The sequence below is a fragment of the Rhea americana genome, unplaced genomic scaffold (genome assembly GCF_003343005.1).
Source record: "Rhea americana isolate MKP2758 unplaced genomic scaffold, rheAme1 scaffold_216, whole genome shotgun sequence".
NCBI classification, from domain to species: Eukaryota; Metazoa; Chordata; class Aves; order Rheiformes; family Rheidae; genus Rhea; species Rhea americana.
Window position 1 is genome coordinate 253568 of NW_028186312.1, and position 24320 is coordinate 277887.

Below are 24320 nucleotides of genomic sequence, written 5' to 3' on the forward strand. Positions count from 1 at the left end.
ATACCAGCTATTCAACTATTCAAAGGTTAGGTTTTGCACATGCAGCTGTTGTTGTGTCTTCCCTTGGATGCATGTGAAATGTGGGAACTCCAAGGCAAAAAAACAAAACAGTATGAAGTAAAATGTTCCTCTGTTCATCTGGGATAGTGACAGTGTTAAAAGTCAATTTTTAGAGAATAAAAATTGTCATAATTCCTGCTGTTTTCCCAGGTTGTTTTYTAAGACTGTTATAAATTTGTGCTCCTGAGAATGCCTAAAATGCTGAACATGAAGGTTTTTAATATATTTCTACAACAGATGCAGCAAAAGCAATGACCTTGTGAAACTTCTTGCTATGTGCTATTCCGATGTACTACAGGGAATCTCCTCTTTACATATGAAAGAGCACATGTATCTCTCTCCCATTGTATTCAGCCAAAGATGCTGCTGGGTGCTGACATCTCTGCTGTGAATAGTCTTCTCTCTGGCAACCACTGATAGTTGTAATGCTGCACTCCATTCAGAGTACTAGGCATGCCAGTTTTTGAATGTTCTACTTGGCTGGGTATTTGTAATCACAGGGAGTAGACAAGGACAAGCACTGAAAAGTGCACTAGACTTTACACTTGCACTGCTGTGCCATATCGGTGGACTTCAGAAATCAATGAGTTGTGCAAAGTTTAGCAATGGTAATCAAGATGTAGCTGCTGATTTGGAGTTTCTGCTTCAGCATACCTGCTTGTCTCTTCTACTAAACAGCAATGGCAAGTCTGTAGGATAGAGTGCTTAATCACTATTTCCATCTGCTTCTTTGTTAAAAAAACAACCTATCTTTTGCCATTCTCTTTTCCATATCTGGCATCCTACACTCCATTTCCTTTCATATTTGGATTTCCACTCTGTAGGATCCCTCATCCTTCTGTGAAAACAACAGGAGATCTTTACTCTCTTAAAGGTTTATTAAACATGGAAGTCAGTATAAAAATCTGCGGAAAAGACCTCTCATTTTTTATAGGCTGCATAATCTTCTTCTGAAATTTGTTCTGGAAACTCGGGGGRAAAAAAAAACAAGCTAATCTCAGTAATTCGTCAATTATGATAARCATCAGTTTCATAAGCCTACTTCTCAAGTCCAGCAGGACGATAGGTTGAAATGGTATTGCCTCCATGTTTTTTGACATTACTATGGAAATTGCTTTGTGGAATCAGTATATGCTGTGCTAGGATTCTGCCTTTTTTTTTTTTTTTTTTTTTTTTGGGGAAACAAGTAGACTTCAGAAGATACTATAAAATGCAAACCAGAAAAAAAGTTAGTTATGGAGCATGACTCAATTTAGAGTTTGATTTCTTTATTTTTTATTGGATTGTCCAATAGAAATAATTTGTGACTTTTATTTTTAATAGTAGAAACACTTAATAAGACACTCTCAAACATCATTCAGGCCTCAGTATATAACATTGCTTTAAACTGTCACTGGTAGTGCAAGTCATTATTTGAAATAGCTTTAGTCAGAACAGGCTGACATAGTAGCTGATCCGTTGATTTGTCCATACTTCTGAAGAGATGTGATACCTGATGTTGGTTGTTACTTCAAGAATATTTATTTAACTAATGTAATATCCTGGACTAATAAAATGGAACTCAGTAATATTTGGCTGTATCAGAGAAGACTGATCTAGTAAACATTTAGTTTATCAAAATTTAGCTGTGAAGACTAGAGTTTCAACATTATTTGGAAAAAAAAATTTTTTTTGACCAGTGATTGTCTGATATACTGAGGTGGGGGCCAGGAGTGGGGAAAGAGCTATATATATGTGTATATATATATGTGTGTGTGTGTATATATACATATATATATATATATATATATATATCCCTGATCTTGCAAAGGTTATTGCTGAACTATAAGCAATGCAGTTAATAAGAAACAAATCACAGTATATAAATTTACATAACAAAATCAGGAATTTAATATAGTAAGGTCGGTATTTAATAAAGTAAAATACTGTGACCAGTGCTATGTTTTTGGATATTTGAACAGATTTGTTTTGCATTCTCTCAATTTATGTTAGTTTTACTATATTTTATCAGTTTTTATATAAACAATTTTTTAAAATATTAATTTTTAAATAGATCAAAAACTAGTTTTGGCAGCCCATACGAAGTAAATCTTAGTACAAATAATGTAACAAGGAAGAATACACACCAGCTAAATAATTGATGGTATGATTGTGAAACTTCTCTTGTTCCACAGCAGTAATCCTATAGTTTTAGTATGCCCTTTAGTAGAAGTAATAGAATTCAAGTAATTCTAAACTTTGTAATCTTGCCCCCAAGGATCATGTTTTCAGTATTATTTACTAGAAGTATGTACCGTGGGAAGATATTTGCAAAGTCTGTGACAAGGTAACAGCTGAAGCTTAAAGGTCAACAAACTCCTCAGTTTAGTATGGATGATGCCTGCATTTGCAGACAGTGTAATTGCCTCAGAGTTTACAAAGGTTATACAACTGTTCACTTTCAGGCTTGAAGATTTGTGTTTTTCAGAGCAATTCCACATAATAAAGAACAGAAATACCGTGCAAGTTAATATTGTCAGCTTTTGATACGCTGAGAATTTTCAGTTCCAAGAAATGTTACTCTTTCTAAATTTTTCAACTTTGCTTCCTATTTTAAGCTTTTTTCAGCACTAGAATAACTAAATAGATATTTAGAAATAAAGCATTGATCCTGAAAGTCTGTTATGCTTTAAATTCTTAATAAAAGCCATGGAGATCTTGAATGACTGTATTTATGGTAATAAAACTTCTGTTTATAGCAGTGTGAAGTTTCACAGCAGAAATTATTTTACTATGTGACATTCTTGTTAGAAATAGCAAAACATTCTTTATTTAGGCTGCAAAATGGATCATTGTTTTCATAATAGTTGCTTCTCATCTTTTGCACGTATTTTCATTGCTCATCCTTTTCTTCAGTGGTGTTCAGTACAGCTGGGTGGATATTTTATTACAAAGTAATTAAAATAATCTAATTTTGTCATCCCACCAGTCTTTGCTTATAAGCATTTCAAGAGACGATAAGTTTTCTTGACTGTGTTTAAAACAAAGTTATTTGATACGTCATGTCTGTGGTTAATTCTTGTCCTTTAACATGTCTGAAGGCTGTTGATACCAAGTGTTCGCAGCGCAAAATTAATTCTTGTCCACACAGAATTTATTGTAAGACGAATCAAAGTCGTGACRTCTTTTTGAAGCTCTGTTAGCTTTAGTGGACCAAAGGCTAACTTGTTCAGTGCAACATGAAAGCTATCTGTATTTTATAGTTTCTAGGACACCATAGAGCTCTTAGTTTTTCTGATTTGTTCAAAAATTGCTCAGAACTTCCTGACAGAAATCTCCATTCAGTGTCCAAGCCCTCAGTTYTGATCAGCACTATACAATACGAGCATGTGCATAACACAGTGTTTCCAATTTCTGGTGCCTCTTAAGAATACATTTTTCACAGTTGCAACACCTACTGATTTCACTGGCATGTAAACATACATGTTACATTACTGAATTGTAACACATCTACCTTAGTTTTAAGTTATCTTATCCTAACAGAAAAGAAAATTGGGCCTTGTGCATAAATAAAAAGAATGATCTATCGATATAAAGGTTACAGTCGCATTAAAATATGCCACAATGATTTTGTGTGACAAGAAAACAATTATGAGATAAGAGAAGCAGCAGAAGAAAACTGAAGTAAATATGTAATTGTCCAAGAGTATTTCATGGTCTATAAGATGGCAGAAGGTGATCTGTAGGATGACCGCAAACATTCAGCTCTCCACCCTTATTCCCAGTTCATGTGTATTTCTAAAGAGAAGCAAGAACGCAAGCAAAGTGAAAATAAGAGTTAGTAAACTGTCAATACTTACACTTACTTGTTGTTTGGAAATGCAAGCTGTTGTGGCAGCGTAGATATATTTTTCTGAAAAAAGTTAGTAAGTCCTCAAGTTGAAAAAAGTTAATAAACACTATCTAGAATATCAGACGTCTGAGAGCCGGGTTAAAGAATGGCAGGAACAATGAAATAGACTTTATGTTAAGCATTTAGGATCAATTTTAGATGATAATTAACTCTATTTAGAAAATACGAAGGGAGTATGTATTATGTGAAGTAGATGAAAATTATGTTATCTCCCTTGATCCTAGATGAAACCAGAGCATGTTCTTGTCTCATTTCTGAAGTTCATCAGATAATCCCAGTATATGAAGTGTTGAGGAAACTTGACCAGATAGGAAAGGTCAATAGAGAGTATTTTATGTATTTCCCATGCATACTTTATTTTTAATTATTCTTTTCTTTTTTATAGGGATGCCCTTTGCTTCTATATTAGTTCATTTTCTTTTAGTATTAGTTGTTCATCTCACATCTGGAGAAACAGAAGTGAAGTTCAGTGGACAAACAGAATTTGTAGTTAATGAAACAAGTACAACCGTTATACGTCTTGTAATTGAGAGGACAGGGGAGCCTGCTAACGTCACAGCAGTTGTGTCGGTAAGAAACTGCCGGTTACTTCTCAAGAAATACTAGTGTCTTTCTGAAGTTTTGAATGTTGCTTATTTTTTTTACCAAACAAGTGAAAGGGAAAGGGGGGAGGGGTTCACTGAGGCAACACTTCACTCTGAACAAACAACACCCGGTTTCTGTAACTGAGCAAATTCCTGTTGGCTATGTCAGTAGTATCAAGATATTTCCAGGTACAAATATCTCCTGAAGAAGCCAGCTCCTACTACTGAGGGAGAACTCCAAGTTAATATCCTTGATTGAATTTTGATTCAAGCTGTGATTTCATATTGAAATACAAGTGTGCAACAATTTCTCCCTTTCCAACTAGCTCTCGCACTGGCATTTTAATAGCAACTCCATTGTTTGAGTCAGGTGTCCTTATGAATACATTGTTCAATTCTTTGAGAAATTGAGGTCACTATGTTTATATTATTTCTTCCCTTTACTACTTAGGAGTTATTAGCCATTATCCTGATTGTGCTTCCTTTAATCATTTAAACCCTTTAGGGTTTGCTAAACTATTTGTATATGGAGTAAGGTGCTGTGTGATATGAGTAAGGAGAATACAGCAATGCTTCAGAGATGTGCTGGTTATGAATTCCTTCAGTCTGCAGATAAAGGAAACTATCATATACTGCTGCACAATTCTACGTTCTCCTGTAATTAAATATGAAAAAGGCAGGTTTCATAAATTACAAAGGAACAGAAATTGTTCAGTAGAGATTTTGTACTTTATTAATGTTTGAGGAGAAAAGCTGGAGAAAATGTGAGTCTACTTTGAAACTAGCAGTATTTAATGGTGTAACTAACATAGTAACTTAGCTACAGTATTAAGGCTTGAAATGCCGAACAGTTTCTAACTTGAATGTTTTGAATAGTTCTTTTATGAAGGCATGTATAGCCTGTCTGCCTAAGAGTGTTCTGGTAGATCTAGTATTGGTTCAGATGCATAAGAAACACTATTGTCAAAATGTCCAATGATTGCTACAGCACTCAACCCATCTGACAAATAGTCAATCCATTTTGATTAATAAATATGAATTTTAATTATTCATGTGCCTAAAATTAGACAATGGAAGTATTTGACCTTTGTATATCCACAAAAACATCTGCTAAACTTCGGGTTTTTCTTCACTGAAATTTTAATTTCAGTATTCTCAAGCCACAGGAGTTGCTTYGTTCGCAATGGTTCATTCAAACTCTTAGTGTCTTTAAGGTTTGGTAGTTATTACTGGTTTAATTGCTTCTCTCCTTTTTTAGTTTCCAGTTGTAAACTTAACCTACAGACCTCGCCTTCTTGATATAACTGGTTCTGTAATCTCTCCTGAAACCATTCTGCTTATAGTAGAGTCAATGAACCTTTTTTTTTTTTTTTTTGTAGACTCAAAGCAGTGTTGTATATCATAGAAGAATTCATCTTGTTCAACATTAGCAATCAAAACATTAAACAGGTCTAAGCTAGCATGTAGGTTCCTTTTACTCACTAGAGTGAGACAGGAAGCAGAAGGCAGTTACATCTTAAGGTAAGCTTAGGATAGGTAACTTCTATGGTAACAGATTTGTGCTAAGAAGAACAGTCTTTTCCATGAAAAGTTGGTCATATGGTATGTTATGCATAAGATACTGAGTTGTGAGGAAGGAAGTTACAACTGGTTCTGGATAAAGTGTTTTTTCTGGTTACTCTGCTTGGATACAATAAACTGTTATCTATAATTTCTGCCCAGAAATGCACTGGATGACAGCAGGTGAATTTGGGAGAAGAATTATGTGCGAAGAAGAATGTATGAAATCTGTGCAATCAATTCTGAATAATAYAGAAGTTAGTGCAGGAGGAAAGAGATGAAACTCGTTTGTGTATTTATTGTAGATTTACGGAGAACACACAGGAGACTTTTTTGACACATATGCAGCAGCATATATACCTGATACAGAAACAAATCGAACTGTATATATATCTGTCTGTGATGATGATCTTCCAGAGGCTGATGAGACATTCRTATTTTACTTGACGCTACCTGTAAGTCTCAGTTTTTTAATTCATGTTTCCTCAGAAAGCATTGGCTAAGCTGACATGAATGGTATTCCATAGATTTCAGTGTGATTGTGCTTCTTCTAAGTGGTGAATCTAAGTCTGCATGGATGAGAACTAAAATTTGGAGATTAGCCAGGACAGTGTTTACTGCTCTTAAGAAGGTTTTACTGTTCCTGGGGGTGTCTCTATGTGATGTTGCTGTGCRGTTTAGACATAATCTGAAACTTCATCAAGCAGTGTACTCGACCATGGACGTTTGAAGGTGTTCTATTAGAATGAAGAAGAGTTAGACTGTGAAGAGGCTATTAGCTTTTTCTATTTTCCTGTGTAGACTGTAGCTTAAAGAGGGGGTGGAAGTAGCAAAGGAAACAGGATAATTTTCAGTCCTCCAGAAGCAAAGGGTAAACAAGACCTCCCTAGAAAAAAACAAAATGAAACAAATTTAAACAATATACTATTAAATCTCTGCATATTTTTCTATCTTATAAGAGTAATGCTTTTAGAACATGAATATTCTCTCTTTTGGGGAGTGCGGGGTAGGTAGCAGTTCATGGCTTTGAAGTTTGAAGTCAGCTCAAAAAGAAGAATCTTGTCTTATACTGGCAATTTTTATAGACCTCATGAGATGTTGGCAGTAAATGTAAATATTTGTATTTTTTCTTCTTCTCTCAGTTGATTCATAGATGTAGTATCTCATTTTTACTGTTATAAACAATTTCTCTCCTTTCACTGATATTTCTGTTCGTATAATAGTAAGCTTCAAAGTTTCCATTTTATACAACATTAGGAAGAAAAGAACAACTTTTGAGTTCCTGGCAATACTACATGCTTCATACCTAGCTCCCTATAACTATGGTATTGTTAATAGGTTGTCAAACAATGGTTAATGATTTACCAAGTTTGTTTCAAGTGCTTTGTTGTTAACTCTATAGAATATATTTTTCCTACCGAATAAGAATTATTTTGGTGCGTTCTATTGCTCTAAATAACTGTCATTATAATAGATAATAATGGATAATAATAATAGATAATAATACAATTTATGTTAAAATAATATTTATTTAGTCAGTGACACCAAACAATATTTTCTATTTTTTTGCCTATCACTGTATTAAATATTCTGTTTTGTTAATTTTAGAAACCATCTGCAAGAATAAAGCTTGGATCACCCAAGTCTGTCACTGTAACAATATTATCAAATGACAATGCCTTTGGAATAATTTCTTTTAACATGGTATGTTTTTTTTTTTATGGTATATGTGAAAATTTTAGAAAGCGTTTTCGAAGACGCTAATTAGTTACTCAGCTGAGTCCCTTAAAACTGTGATTCTGATTTACATCTTTGAAAACATCTCTAGAGGTAATCCATACATATGTACTTAATTCACACAAATATATAGCTTTAATAGTACTATATGCATTTAGCTGTTGAGCGATAGCCTGAGATCCTCACACTTGAAGTTCTATGCTGCTAATGTTAAAGATAAAATTTCTTTAAAGTCGTTTCAGTCTCAGTGCCCCTCATCTATACGCTGAGATCTAAATATAGTAGTGTAGTAACTTAAGAATAGTACCAGAGAAAAAATAAAGGTAAAAAGGTGTTTTTGAAAATCTTGAAAATTGTGTATTTTCTGTTCTGTAATGAGCATTTTTACAGTAAACTCTCAATCTGAAGGCAACACCATAATGATATATACAACTTCTGGTATAAGATGCTGGGGATGACTGTAGTATAGTGGATGAAAATWGCAATAATACAGAGACTATGTTAGCAGTGGGAGGGGCTATGCTCTATTGTGAGCATTATGGTAAGGTAATCTTTGTGAAGGATTTCACTGAAAAAGCACAAGAACATTAGAAATTTTCAGAACCATAGTATAGCTCCCTGAATTACTTAAGTTCTTTAAAATCTTTTACCACCATAGTTTGAAAAAGCAACCAGTAGCATGACCTAATTGATTATCCTGTGATATTCTGTGTATAGTGACTTCATTTACAGGAAAAAAAAAATATTTGCATAACTTATGATGATTTTTCTTTATCTGAAATCTTTCAAGCCTTTTATTAGCTGAACTAATTGGTTGCTAGGAAATGTATGCCATCAGTGGACTGGTTTGCAGATTGGATTAGCTTGTCTGTGGGAGTTTGGTATTTCTATGGTAACAGTTTCTTCATTTTGCTGTGATGTTTGATCTGTGCTTGATTGCTTGTCTCTTTTCTTCCTCATTAGTCTGCTGTAATCACAGTGAATGAGCCCAAGGGTAAAAATGAATCTGTGCCTCTCACCCTAATTAGAGAGAGGGGAACTTATGGAACGGTCATCGTGACTTTTGAGGTGAGTTTATAAAAGGGTCTCAGCCTTTCGGATTAAACTGGTAGGCTGTAGTCATAACTTACGAAAGTATATGTAAAAGTGGAGGAGGGGAAAAATGCCAGTATCTACATTTGTTAAATCTATTCCATAAAATGGAAGTATTCCTTCTCACAAGGAAAAGGCTGTAGTCATCTGACAGTTTAAGTGGAGGAAAAATTAAGATATACTAAAGAAAGCTGAATATTCTCTGTAGTTTTAAAAGATACTTGAACAGGTATTTATTTGCATTAGTAGAGAACAAACAAAGCATGTGTTTGTATAAGAAATGTCTGATTTAAAAGTTTTTCAAAATCTATATATATTTTTTACAAAGAAATATCAGAGTGGATCTTTAATGTTGTCCCATCTTTGAACGTGTAAGTATGCGAGCTCAGTATTAGTGAAATTCTGTCCCTATAAGACATTGCAGGCTGAACTTCCAAAAACTGAAGCTTTCAGAATAATTAGTTAGGTTGAATATTTAGTTTGTTGTTTATCTGCTTGATTTGAACATGATACAGATACTGCATTTATTGCTTTCTTTTTCTTAACTGGCTGAGATTGTACTACATGCTATAAAATTGTATGTAAAGCAAAGGTTCTTTAATATTGCTGGGGKTTTTTTGTCTGTGCTCTAGTCTTAAAGGTCATCGAGGATTTGATCTAGACCTGTCAAAATCTGAAAAGCTTTGTAGTAGACTTTTATTTTTATAATAAGTATATAGTAAGTACATTTAAAGGGCATAATGTGGTTCTCTGTGTAATTTATTGCAGACCTGTCTGTTTTAAGGTTCAATAAATTTTGCTATTTGCAGAATTAATCAGGTTCACTTCACAGTATGGTTATTCAGATAAGCTGAAATACAATTTACAGTATTTTACATTAAAAAAAATACATTGCCCCTAAAAGGCTTCTCAGTGTTTTAGGTTTCACTGTTAAATGTAACAAATTAATATTTGCATATCAATAATTTTAGGCTCAGCTGTTTCTACACAGCACTGGTTTTCAATATTTATAAATGTCATAGTCAAGATAAAAAGAAAGACACAAAACCAATTACTGTTGTTATTTTGTCTTAGAACTTATGCCATACTTATGATATAAATTAAATTATAATGAATATTCAATAATGTGAAAGAATCAATGATGCATCGATTGATACCAAAGAGCCCTCTTGGGCCTATACGGAAGTAAATTTCTTCATCTTTTTCTGGCTTTGCCTACTTCCTTCTGAGTGGTTATTCTGATTTATTCTATTTGGCAAAAAAGGGCAGATTTTCACTATTGAATATGCACATTTATGAAATAGGAGATGACTGAATAGTCAGTCAGTTGCTGTGCATGTCGTGCACTGTATGTTGATTATTGTACTAGATCTGTATTGCCATTTTGGTATTTGGTATTTGCCATATTGCCGTTTTTATCTCATCATAAAAATTGATTCTTTGCAGATAGAGGATGGTCCAAACCCAGCTGAAGAAGACTTAAGTCCAGTTAAGGGAAATATTACATTTGCCCCTGGTAGATCAATGATGATTTATAATTTAACAGTGCTGGATGATCAGGTAAGCACAAGTTAACTTCCTATATATCCAAACCTAAAGTGAAATTAACTTCTATTCTATAGGGGCTTGAAATAATAGGTTATGAAAATGCTTACTTTAGGTAAAGTTAAGAAGTGATTCTGCTTATTAAAGCGATGTTAAATTTTGACAGTGTGGGCTATTTTAATCTTTATAATGCGCTCTCTGTAATTCTCATCTGTGAAGTTCTTTAGTTTCTAAATATATCCTGGCATGTCTGACTACCCCGTTAGGTGCTTCTGCAAGAAATGTATAAACAAACAGGAAAGTATTAKACTTTCTTTCAAGATGGAATGCTGAGGTACTAGGTGTCTGGCCAAGGGTGATGTTCTTTAACAAAGTATTGAATCCATTGTATTTCTTTATCTATTAGACTGTCCTTTCTGTATTTCCCTTTTTTACATTTCTTTTATGTTCTACTTTTTTCTAATTGCCCACCTTGCAAATTCAGGCCACGTTTGCATGTTTGCATAGTTAACTCAGGCTCTTCTTTTTATCTTTACTAATTGTTTAGGTAATGGGAACCTTACTGAGTCATTGCTTACATGGTGCATTTCTGATTACATCCTCAGTGAAGTCTGGGTAGTTCCTCTGCCTTCAGCTAACAGTGCAAAAGAATCAATTTTATGCATTGTTAACTTGATTGCTCCTCATAAGTGTGAAGAGCAGATGTTATATTTGCCACTAAACAAAGAATATAACACATGGAATGTTCATAAGGACAAGATATATTGAAAAGTATGTATCCATTTTTATATGCACATTTTCCAGGGTAGAAGCATATTAAAAAGAATTCCTCCAAAAAATTAAAAATACCCTAAAACAAGCAGACTACCTTGTGAAAAACGTTAATACTAAGTGATAATTATAACTATTCAGTTTTTGAATTGGCCTTTCGAAAATGAAGTTAATATATTTTGAAATTTTTTTTTATTTCATAGTAAGCAAAACATTCTCTGTTTTTTAATTTGTGATATTCAACTTTTTTTACCTCCTATTTTTTTTTAACTTTATAAAATGAAGATGAGAAATAGAGGCACCAAAATAGGCAAATGTGAACAGAACAACTTAATACAGAAATTCACAGGAAAAAATTAACAGTGGAAAGTTGGCTTTCTTGGAAATGATTATCTTTTAAGTGATTTTTTTGCATTTTTTTTTCACATCTCTAATGATATCTGTAGTCTTAAGAGACTGTGCCAGCCTGGTGTGTCTGAACTGTGGAAGCATGTCTTTTAGATAAGATGTAGTATTTCTGTGTCTTATGCACAAAAAAGAATTGTTAAGCTCCTTAGGAGGATGTGATTTTTTTTTCTTTTTGAAAGATGCTCTCAAAATTCTGTTACTCAAAGTATTATCTGTAGATGTGTGGCTGATCCCCTCAGTAAAAGCAAGTATGTGAAAAATGGATGATGATTGTGGTGAAACTCGTAAGAATCCAGTGTTACTCTCAGAACTTAGAGCCTTTAGGAACAGAAGGGAGAAAAAAAACAAAGAAATGAGCCTTCTTTTATAGAAAAGTCAGAAGGCTGCAGATCTGATCTCAACAGTACTACTTTTATGGTCATTTCATTGTATACATTTCTTTTATTAGTGAAGAATAATGGAAACTTTGTTTAAGAGAAAATGAAAGAGACGAGGCAACATTGAGAATCCTTTATGCTAAAAGTCCTTTAAGTTTTGCTGGTGTTTTTATTGGTCAATCACAATGCAATTTAGAGCTCCAGGATGTCCCATTTATATGTAATATTGAGATGTAATCTACAGCTAAAATTCTGCATGTACTTTGACTGTTTCTTAAATGCATATTTTTATTGTGCAAGAGTGTGTATTCATTAGTGGACTAAAACAAACATAAGTTAGCTTCTGTTGTGGTAAGATAAAATAACTTTTGTATCTCAGTATAGGAGACATGATTTAGAGCTTCCAGATCTCAGGTTGAAAAAAGCTGCATCAGTCAACAACATTATGCAAATTTAAGTGCCACAGACCAAAAAGGGATAGAATTGGCATGAGCTGTAAAGAGAGCTGCATGTTCACTCTTTTAGGCCTAAAAAAGGATCTGAGGGTGGCCAATTAGCAAATGAGCACAAAAAAGAAGAAATATTGGACAGCAGGAAAATCGGACTTTTTTAGCTCAATAAACAAAAATGCATAAAAGGATTTGTCAACTTTATRACAGAATATTACCATTAGCAGTGAAAATGTAACTTTTTCCTGGAATTTCTCTCAGAATCATATAATACTATTTTTTGAGAGTATGCAGTGATGGTCAGATGCAAATATTATTCATAATTTTTAAAGATTTACATTCACCTATATACGTATGAATAATGGAGAAACTGAAATCATTAGTAATGAAATTAATTTAACAAATCAAGATATGGGGAATAAAATGTAGTAATATAGAGCAAAAACATCATCCTTAAGTTCTTTACTTTTGGACTTGTAAGTCATTCTGTATTAGTTATTCAGCATCAGTTATTAGAGAAGAAATTGATGGAACTAAAATGCAGTTTAAACAGTTGTCTGGTTGAAAAAATATCAGGATCTAATAAATAACTAAGCAGCAGAAAATACATTCTCAGATCTGTGTTTCCTTAGGAATGTGGGTGTGTCTGAAAGTAGGCAATGTTCCTTTTACAGTCAAAAAGAAATGGAAGATCAAGGCAAATTGTGCCCGCACCTTGGTTGTTCCCATATTCTTTCAGGCATGCATAGAGGTAAATCAGTGCTAACATCAGCTAATGAGGTTGTAACCCTAAATAACTGGGAGGAAAACTGTTTTCAAAATAGAAGTGGTTTCAGATAGCAACAATGGGATTTCCTCATAGTCTGGAGACTATGGAGAGATCCTGATTTTTGTGATTCCTGTGTAGTTTGTGTATTTTTTTTATTTGGACTTTCCCCCCTTTTTCATACTGCTAGAGGACTGTTCATTTTAGAAAATGGAAGCATTCAGTTTTGAGAAGGGATTTTTAGTCAGTTACAAGCTCCTAAGCTTTTTTCCTGATTGTTTTAATATTGAAATGAATTATCAAGTTGTGTATTTCCCTTTTCTGCAAAATATATAAAGCATATTTCTCATGTGACTTATACCTGGTTGCTAATATTATTTTTCCAGATACCTGAAAATGATGAATTGTTTGTTGTTCATCTGAGAAGTGTTGAGGGAGGGGCTGAAATCAACACCACAAAAAATTCTGTTCAGATTAATATTAAAAAAAATGACAGCCCCGTGCGATTTGTTCAGAGTGCTTATATGGTGCCTGAGGAAGTTGATGTGTTAACTATTCAAGTGGTTCGTGGTAAGGATGACAGCGGAAGATTAATTGGACCTGATGAATATGAAGTCTCTGTCAGTTATACTATTATAACAGGGAATTCATCAGCACATGCACAGCTTAATTTAGACTTCCTAGATCTACAACCAAATACGACTATCGTTTTCCCATCTTTAGTTCATGAAGCTTATATGAAATTTAAGATCCTTGATGATGCCATACCAGAAATTGCTGAGACCTTTCAGATTATGCTGCTTAAAGACACTTTGCAGGGAGATGCTGTTTTAGTTTATCCATCTGTTGTTCATGTTACCATCAAACCGAATGATAAACCCTATGGAGTGCTATCAATCAACAGTATCCTGTTTTCTCAGACTGTAATCGTTGATGAAGACCAAATTTCAAGGTAATATAGATCTTCAAACAGTGACTAGTGATTTTAATGGATTTTTAAAACTGGTGCTTTGGGTCTTCCTTCTACGAAAGTAGAAAGTTTGGTATTCTAAACGTCCTTAGGATTTCATTAAAAGTAATGAAAAAATTGCTACTGAACATTTTATCTAGTTACCCTGTTATACGGGAGCTATTTCAGTATATATAAACTGTAAATATCTTATTACATTATCAGAATATTGACATGTTCCTAATCTAAATGCAGGGTCTGTAAAGCCATAATGTTGCCRCTCATTTACTAACCTTGTGAGTGGAGCATAGAAGTCAGGATGCCTTTCCTGATAAATTTTTGCATATCCTATGTGTAAAATCAGTTTTTGATTAAAAAAAAAAAAGTATTGAGTGTCTCCTAAGAGATATTGAGTACCCTTAACTTCCAAATAAGTTAAATAGTAGGTTAAATATTTGTTATTTTACAGAGATGTAAAAGTTAAAGCTATGTACAAATGTTTACAGATGGGATTGATTACCCAATATTGGCAGTCTCAGTGGAAGTGTCCATTGCTAGGTACTGGTACTAGTTCATCCCCAGAGAAACAGGTTGTATATCAAATTATCACATTATGAACAATTTCAGATGAATATATTCTGGTATGTAAGGCCCAATGCTTCAGTACTCATCTTTTTTTTATTATTATTATTATTATACACAATAAAGAAATGAATCTTGCTGACTAAATTTTCATAGGGCATGGTTCCCAAACTTTTTCTTGCAGTCATATTCAGGAAACTTGACATTTTCAATTTTTTAAATATTGATAACTTAATGTTTCAGTACAGAGGGAAATAGTTCATTCTGAAATATTATTTAGGTGTTCATGCCTGAGAACTGTATTTTGATATAATTTATAAGTTGTTTTAGAAAGTCAGTAGAGAAAAAGTTTTCTTAAATTTAACATGTTTCCTCTGACAAATGTAAACATGACAAGGCTCCATTTCTCACTATCTTTCTCACTGTAAACAAAATAAATAAGTTCTTACAAGTATCTTTASATATATTATAGAGAGCTCATGACTAAGCACTCTCTAAGAAGAGTCTACATGTATGTTATGATTTCACTGTCTTTAAGCTCTTGCTCAAATGTCACTTTCTGCAGTTAAAACTAATTCCACTGAAGTCAATGTAATCTGTCAGGGAATGAATAAGTAAGTAAACCAAGATTAATTATAATTACATGTTGTGGGTTTTTATTTTCATTCAAAATGATAGGTTTGAAGGGATCACAGTTGTAAGAAATGGTGGAACTCATGGAAATGTTTCTGTTAGCTGGATTATAACCCGTAATAGTAGTGATCCTTCACCTGTGACTGCAGACCTCATTCCAGAGTCTGGRGAGTTATCTTTTGATCAAGGACAGATGCTGGCAGCAATTCCTCTGCACATTATTAATGATGATATACCAGAAGAGGCAGAGCCCTATCTTCTGAAACTTTTGGCCAATACAATACAGGGAGGTGCAGAAGTGAGCGATCCATTTGAGGTAAGTCTGCTCAGGATTTCTTTCAGAGAAGGGCATAGGCAATAATCAGCGATTTTTCCAGTTTTGGTAACACTGGTTAGTCTCTCTGAAGGGTTTGTGCTTKAATATAAATCAAGGAAACTAATCCTTAATTTATTCTCGTCTTGTAAAGCCATATCCAAAGTATTCATCTCAGTATAGTATACAAGGGCAGATCTTTTTAATGAAGTAGCATCCAACCAACTATGATTATTTTCTGTTGTACRTAAATGCTGTCTTTGAATGAGGCTTGCTAAGAGATGGCTTGGTGCTGACCTCCCAGGAAAGCTATGTTCTCTGCTCATTTGCTGTCTTAATGATTATTGGAATGTTTTACACAGAGTAATAACTTGAAGAGGATAGGTTGGTGWTTAAGAATAAACTCTGAACTATTAAAAAAAAAAGTGACTAGCGTTGCTAGCAGTTTTGAGGCTCAAGTCCCTACTTTGCTTTTCTTAGAAATGATTGGAATGAGCTTGGTGAATAAAATGAATTTTATTCACCATCTAAATCATTTTTTAATTGTTCACTTTGACTGCTGAACCAAGGAAATCAGTTATTCAGAGCTCGTTCTGGGACACTGAAGTAGTGGGAAAGCTGCCACCAGCCATGTTGTGTATGCAATGAACACTTTGGGACTATCAATCTAATTTCTTTCTTGACTACTAATTCACTAAGGAGAAAAGGTATGATGGTATGTTTTTTTTTTTTTTTTGCAGCTTTTGTTTTATATTCAGGACAGTGATGATGTTTATGGTGTAATAAAATTTTATCCTATGGAGAATCAGAAGATCGAAAGCAAGCCAGTGGGACGCTTTTTATCCTTGAGTTTTGCAAGGGAGAGAGGAACAGTTGGAGATGTGCAGTTGGTTTATATTGCACTGTACATTCCGGCTGGAGCTTTGGATCCTGAGAGAGCAAAAGATGGCATTCTAAATATGCCTAGAAAAAACATTCTCACATTTCCAGAAGGAAAAGCTCAAAATACCTTAAATATACCAATAAGAAATGATGCATTTCTTCAAAGTGGTGCCCATTTCCTCATTCAGGTATTTCTTTTTTGTTGTTGTTTTTTCTTTAACCCCTTTAACTCCTTACCTTTGAGTGTAGTTAAAATGACCAATCCTGTAAATAAATTTAATCTTTAGCTAAGAAACCTGTCTCTCTTTTAAAGGGACAGCTTCCATAAATATGCCATAAAGAGTTCTATTCCAAATTGTTATTTAATAATTGCACAAACTTTTCAAATAAACTGTTATAAGAGGATTCAAGTATTAATCTTGGAATTCAACAAAACAAGATCAATATTGAGGTATGTTTATGTGTCTRACCCTTGGCTTTGAATTTAATCAAATTAAAGATTTAAAAATTAATTCACAGAAGCATGACAAATCTGATAATGACAAGCCAGGAAATATAATTTTAAAATAATGAAACCTATACTATGTTTCATTTATGTATTAATTTGGCCAGAGAACTTGAAAAGTACATTTTCCACTTTTATTTGTATAGTTTTCTTTGCTACTTTTTTAGTTTTTTTCTCTCTCTTTTCCCCATCTAAATTTTGAAGAGGAGAACTTCTGCCATTGTTGGCTAAAACTGGCAAAAAATTTTCACTAGAAATGTTTTTGACAGAAAAGGGGTTTTCAGAAAAAATATTTAAAAAATATTCCACTTTCCAATTAAGACTTTTCACTAGGGAAAAACCAAGTTCGCTTAATTGTTAGCAATTTTTYGTTCAGAAATACTGCTGTGAAACATCCTGAGCATTGTAGCTGGTATTTATTATGCTCATTTTTGCATGTGCAGTTAACACTCATGGACTGTACTTACTGTGATTAACTATGCCATTGTGGTGATCATGGCATGAAGAGCTCGGAGAGTAAATTTAATATACAGAAATAGGGGGGACTTGGTGCATCAGAAGCCCAAATCACAGAGGCATTTCTTAGTCTCTTTTTATTGTTTCATTTTAAGTCAGATTTCTTTAGAGTTTTCAAATAAAAGTTGTTGATTTTAAATATTTGTATTTAAAAATTATCATTATTTATTTACTTATGGCTTGCCAAAAATGTTTCAATTGCTTCTGGGAAGCTTTAAGAGATATTTCCCCTCTCACTTCTCGTTTTAAAAAAGGGAGGATAGGAGAAGGAATTTCCACCAGAATTGTATCATTATTATAATAGTAGATATTTTTTTTGCATTTAAACTTAAATTGAGATTTACCTTCTCGAGTATTAGAATAGATTAGTGTGTTCTGCATCTGCAAGAGATCTGAAAGATCTAGAAGAGAATTAAAAAATCTAATTCCAAGTACATTTAAATGATATAAATTAAATACCATTAATGTGTGGGATTTGAAAAAGGAACACACATTAAGTATTTCAGAGTGTATCATGTTCTGCTATTTGATGCACTTTGTCAAGCCTTTCAAACTGTATATTCCAGCATTTTTTCTTGTATTTTCTTCGTGAACCATGAAGATCTTTGTGTTTAAATAGATAARATGAGAGGGGTTTACATCACAAAAAATTCTCTTAGAAATTCATATAAAAGAAAGAGCTATTTGTCACTATGACAGTCCTTCTACATTGTGAATAAATGATAAGCTCAGGAAACATGTTTAGAATGAGAAGATTACAGACCTTGTCCTAAGCACAATAAAGGATAAACTTGAGAAATAGGGTTGGGGGAGAGTTAGAAATGAAGCTTAAATACAACTAAAGAATAAGTAGAGAAACTGGAGAAATGAGATTAACATTCTTCAGTGATATCCTCAATTAGTGCAGTTTTTCTAGTCTGAGTATGCAATTTTTGGCATGGACAGGAAGGCTAACGGTGAAAATTAATAAACTATTCATTACTATTATTCAATTCACAAAGCTTTTTTTCCTCATGAACTATTCTGCTTTCAAAGGTATTAAAGAAAATGCTGAAAAAATTTTGTTTGACTTTTCATTAATCAGTGCTTTTATCCCAGAGTTACTATCCAGGATCAGAAGCATACACTTGACAATGTATTCAGATTTATAGTATTTAAGCAGCTTCAGTGGGCTGCAAAAACTCACAGTGATGCACCCGCATGCTATTAATTGCACAGTCAGGGGCTACTTCAAAAGATAGTTTATAAAACAATTGAGATGAACCGTATTCCACAAAATCTCCCGACTTATTCCTCCTTCAGTCTCTCAATAACTAGCTGATATGGTTGAGAATCAATTACTAAATACAGTAAATACAGTTTGTAAAACATTTCCATCTATCATCAAATGAAATATACACAAATATTTTTGTGTTACTCAAGCAGTTGTGGCACAAAATATAATACAGCACATCTGTAGTTTGGTGTTATGAGTTGAAAGACTAAAAATCATGAATGAAAATGATAATCCATAGTTTCTGTAAGGATCAAAATAAGGCCATTTTTTTCCAATAAATTTTTACTATATGATAAATCATCAGGTAATATCTGATAGACCCAAGAAAAAATATTTGTGTGGGAGTTAAAAGGTGAATGTCACTGCAGGTTTCGTGCCCCAGTGAAGCATTTGCAGAAGTGTATGCAGATCAGTTATGGAAAAATTTGCTGCAGGGATGTTTGTAGACAGAATCTCATGGTATAAGTAATATTTGAAAAGCATACTTAAGCAGGTATCTCACTTTCCTTATTTTGTCAATACTGTTGCTAGATTTAGTCATACTGCTCAGGTAAAGAAAGGAGATAGATTTTCTAAAATTTCCTCTTCATATCAATAAGGCATCAGAAATATAACACAAGAAGAGAAGACAGTTTTGAAATATTGTACCAAATTTCAATTCTCAATGAAATGCTAATGTATTAATAATCATAAATGGATAGGAAAGTACCTCAAATTGTATGAGAGAAGAAAGAAGACTGGATTGTTCTTTAGCTATGGGTTTGTTGGTATGTAGGCTGTATCTGAAGCCATGAATTATTATGGTTCCAGTGACATCAGTAGATTTTTATCAATGTATGGTGCAAATAATGAAGTTAGGACAATAGTCCAAGGTCTCATCAGGTTAATATTGTTCACAAGTCTAGCATTGAGGCTGATCTAAAAGATGTATGCATTCGGTCTCCCTTTCTGTCTGGATCTCTGTTTAATTATTTATGCTAACATGATTTGTCCATGATGTGTATTGTTCTGCTGGCAAAGCTCAATAATATCCGCTTCTGTTTACTTGATACATTTACTTCTAGATTTTTATAACAGCAATAGTGCCAGTATGATGAAGTTTTTTCTGGACACATTTTACTTGTTGCATATGCAAATTATTCTGAAATATCAGAATTTCTCCCACTTGGTATCAAGGCATCTGGTTTCTCAATTTTGTGTTATTTTTTCTTACAGCTGGAAAGAGTTGAGCTGGTGAATAGAATTCCTCTGGTTCCACCAGTGAGTCCTAGATTAGGTGAGATTCGAAATATTTCTCTGAGGATTACTCCAGATATCGCAAATGGAGAAATTGGCTTTACTAGCAATCTTCCAATTATTCTTTCTGAGCCAGAAGATTCCCCTGCTACAGTGGTAAGCCAGCCTTTTTATATTGTCCCTTTTCATGGAAAATTTATTTGGAGAAAGCAAAGTTGGCTAAATTCATTGTAGCATTTGAAAGGTAATGTGAAGAAWATCATCCCTCTACATTTATGCCTGATCCCAAACGTTCTCTTGTTTTACAAAATATAAGCAGAAAAGTGCTTATAAAAATAAGCACTGAAATAATCCATTGGTAATTATCAGAGAAGTAAGGTCGGCCTTTGGTGTTCATGCAAATATCCAGTTAGTCATTGATAGTTGTACGCAAGGAATAATATAGACAATTTTGATTTCTCTCACCAACTCAGAAAGTAGTCATGTAAAGCAGGACGGTCATCATAAAGTTCATGGAAGTGACTGTGAGTCTTATAGTTGACTGACTTTCACATGAACATATAATTTGCTATCTGGGCATATTTTTCAACAATTTTGCTTTTCAGCTTTCTGAAAACCCAAAGAAGCATTTGCAAAAGCATTGCAATCCATCTGAGTGCTTTAGTTTCTGCTGGAGAAGTTCCATAAAATTTTTTTCCTTACATTTTTGTTTTTTCTTAGTCACACAAAGCTTATTGTATTTATGATTGCTTAGTGATTTGTCATATGAATAAGTTGTAAAATGTTTATTTTCTGTCTTTTCTGTTGTCCAAATGCGTGACTTTGGTGAATGATGAAAAAGGTTAGGTTTAGTATATRTGTTCACTGAGATAACATCATTGATTTCCTAGGTGCCATACCTGATACACATAGCTATGAGTAAAAATAGAARCTGAACATTTTGAGGTTCATAGTTGAATGTTAATTTGCGAAGAAAAAGTTGTTGTAAGTAAAAGTAGTAAAAGTAGTTGTTTCTGTATTTACCTTCACAAGTCATGACAGTTTCGTGTGTTTTATAGGTTTCCATTGTATTGCATAGAGATGGGACTGATGGTCAAGCAACTGTGTTCTGGAGTTTGAAAGCTTCTGGTCTTAATCAAAAAGCAGTAACACATGATGATATAAGTCCTTTTAATGGCTCTGTTGTGTTCTTATCTGGACAAAGTGATACTACAATCAACATTACTATTAAAGCTGATGATATACCTGAAATGAATGAAACTGTTTTATTGACTTTGGACAGGTATTGTACCATAGTCTATATTCATCTGAATCAATTGTAACAAATTATATGTAAGTTATTGCATACATTGTGTTGATAAATGCCTTGAGGAATGTTAGGCCCTTGATTCAGGCTGTGTATGGACTGCTCTTGGACTGGAGATGAACATAAGAAACTGTCATATTTATTACCTACTGACATTCTTTTTGTTTTGATTAAAGTACTGTACATATGCTATTTAGAAAGTTCTTATTTCAGCTTTGATCATTTGTTATAGTGCTTGGTTTTAACATTTTTTTTTACAGAAATTGAATGCTTAGTGAGATACACTAAGTCAAAGTAGAAAGCAGTACAGAAATGTTCTTTTTTAATCAAAAAAAGGGTTTATATCTAGATTGTCGTTGAGGAATTAGATCAGCTTTTTATTTGTTTGACCTGTGTGTTCAGTATTGCTTATTCTTGATAACTGGATACTTCCATTACAACTCTTAGCATCAGAAATAGCCCAGAGGGACTTATTCCTACAGTCATCTGTTACAGAGATCGTAATGGTGTTTCTGAAGCACAGTGTTTTTGTCTCCCTTCTGGGAGACAATCCAGGTTGGAATGAACCTCAGGACATTCCAACTGCATTTGAATTTTATTATTATAAAAATGCATTTGAACATTACTCAGAATGCTTTAATTAGTGTATATCCAGGAGTGTACTCCCTCTTTGTATTACTCTGCAACAGCAGAACTTGACTGTATCTTCTGTCCTTCCAACAACCCAGTTACATATATAGCTTAGAAATACCACCAGGCTTGCTCTTCTACCTTCTATTAATCTAAGGAATATTTTTTCAGTTTTGCTGGATACATACTAATATATGTTTCTAGGGATCTACCAGCAGCAACATCTGCATATAACACCCAGAATTTCCATAGTCTTCACCTTATGCATAAAGAAGTATTCACATGAAGCATAAAGTAGCTCTTGAACTTCAACAGCAGTACTCATGGCAATTGCACACTATCAAACAGTGGGCAGCCAGCTTCTCAAGCTGGTGCTGATTATTGGAAGATCCTGGTGGAAAAGCCTGCTTTTTTTTAAATGTTACTGTACTGCAAAAGAAAGATATTTTTCTATTGCAGTGTTGAACTGCTTCAGTAAAAGCTGGCTGGAAGATACATTTAGTGCAGCACATGTTATTTCATTCTACCTTGTCTACTCTATTACATTTAAAAGGCAAACCTGTTCAGGACAAAAATAAATGGATACTATTGTAAGAAGTCCTGTACTTTTCTTCCTGCAGATAAAACTATTTGKTCTTAAGGAATTCGTAAGAGCTTCTGGGATAAGAGGGGAAACTAAGATTAGAAATGGTGATTAAAATTGTGAAGAAATTATGTAAGGTGGCCAAGCACGCAAAGGGAAATGGAAGGAAACAAATAATGTAGATAAATGAAATGAATAGGGTACAAGAGCAACTTTTTCAGTTCTGACAGCATGTGTGAAATGACAGCATTCTGTTGTTTATTCTGATCAAAGACTTAGACTGTGTCTTAAAAATGATGGCTCTTATAAGGATTGAACTGGCAGCTGGACAAATATAACCACTTTTCTGTTTCTACTATGTATGGTGGAAGTAGCAGGTTCTGCTGATCAAGAAGTGGCTGGTGAAAAGCATGCCAACAGTAAGCAGCTTTCCCACACTTGGCAAGATCAGAGAGTGAAGTAAGGAACAGGTGGTCTGGCCTAGAAAAAGAAGTGAATGAGGAGGACAAATAATTGAACTTTTTCTAGACCTGGCTAATATCCCTCAAGCCAATGGGTGAAATCCGGCAACTTTAATGTTAGCACAAGCTAAGAATGAAATGACTGCAGAGATCATCTTTTTAGTACTAGAGATGACTCTTCAAATCAAGGTTGAAGGATACTGGCATGGTTATGTGTGTAAGCTTGCACTATTGCTTTCTGCATGGTTTCTATTCTTTGGACGAACAAAAGAGTTCAGTTTCCAAGGCTGGCAGCAAGTAGTAGTAGTAGTGAATTCACAGTAGTAGTGAATTAGAATGAAAACAAAGATGCACTGTGCTAGGAATGTGTTTGTACTGTTCTATAAATTGTAGCATCAGTCTGTCAGAAGATAGAGCATGTGAGAACTTTAATGGAAATATGGACATAGAAATATGTTCATAATCATTATACTAGTTGGTAATAGCATGGATGAAATAGTCAAAATAATTAGTTCTATCAAGGTTGTATTAATTACAACTTAGTAATGTTGTTAAGGCAGTTTACATTTTAAACAAGAGCTTTAATTGCATCCATATTGGTAAAAGACATTTTCAAGGCATTGTAAATAGTATTTTCCTCACTTGCTCTATGGCCTCCCTTCATAGGCGATAGAAATTAAAAATAATTCCTAATTATGTCCACATAATGGAGGCCAATGTATAGCGTGAGGAATATGCTTCCAAAGAAGACAAATGGATAATAAAAAAGCAAGACAATCTTGTACCTGCTGAAGCTTCTTCATATTTTTTTTTTTTTTAGGAGCAGCTTCAGGTTGAATGCCTGCCCATATCTGAATAGGCCTGAATTGAGACAAACATAAATAAAACCAGATGTCTGTAGTGAAATCTGTATGACAAAGAAAAGGCCTTGGTCTTCTTGCTGAATGTAGGTGGAACAGGCCATGGAAATTGTATGTATGCTTTGTGAAAGCATATGTACATACTAGGGCTGTTCGTTTTACCTGGTAAGCACAAACAGAAATCAGTTTAAAAAAAATCTGATTGTTGTTCTTTCCTCCTGCACAATGCATCCTTTTAATGGCAGTTGTCGTCTCTTCAGTTAAAGCGCAGCTACACGGCTATTTATTTGGTGATTAGCATGATTGGAAGGGTAGAACCTCCAGGGCTTGAGGGGTTGGAGTAGGCC

At 33.8% G+C, this 24320-nt stretch overlaps 1 protein-coding gene across 1 annotated transcript in view; it reads left to right on the forward strand.

Moving 5' to 3' along the window:
- Positions 1–24320, forward strand: part of ADGRV1 (adhesion G protein-coupled receptor V1) — a 273263-nt gene that overhangs the window by 6844 nt on the left and 242099 nt on the right. Inside the window, exons 2-11 of the mRNA XM_085305143.1 lie at positions 4338–4522; positions 6402–6551; positions 7705–7800; positions 8797–8901; positions 10372–10485; positions 13628–14193; positions 15451–15721; positions 16459–16788; positions 20113–20289; positions 21192–21415. Of these exons, the coding sequence (XP_085161269.1) occupies positions 4338–4522; positions 6402–6551; positions 7705–7800; positions 8797–8901; positions 10372–10485; positions 13628–14193; positions 15451–15721; positions 16459–16788; positions 20113–20289; positions 21192–21415 (2218 nt within the window). The remainder of the gene's footprint in view (positions 1–4337; positions 4523–6401; positions 6552–7704; positions 7801–8796; positions 8902–10371; positions 10486–13627; positions 14194–15450; positions 15722–16458; positions 16789–20112; positions 20290–21191; positions 21416–24320) is intronic.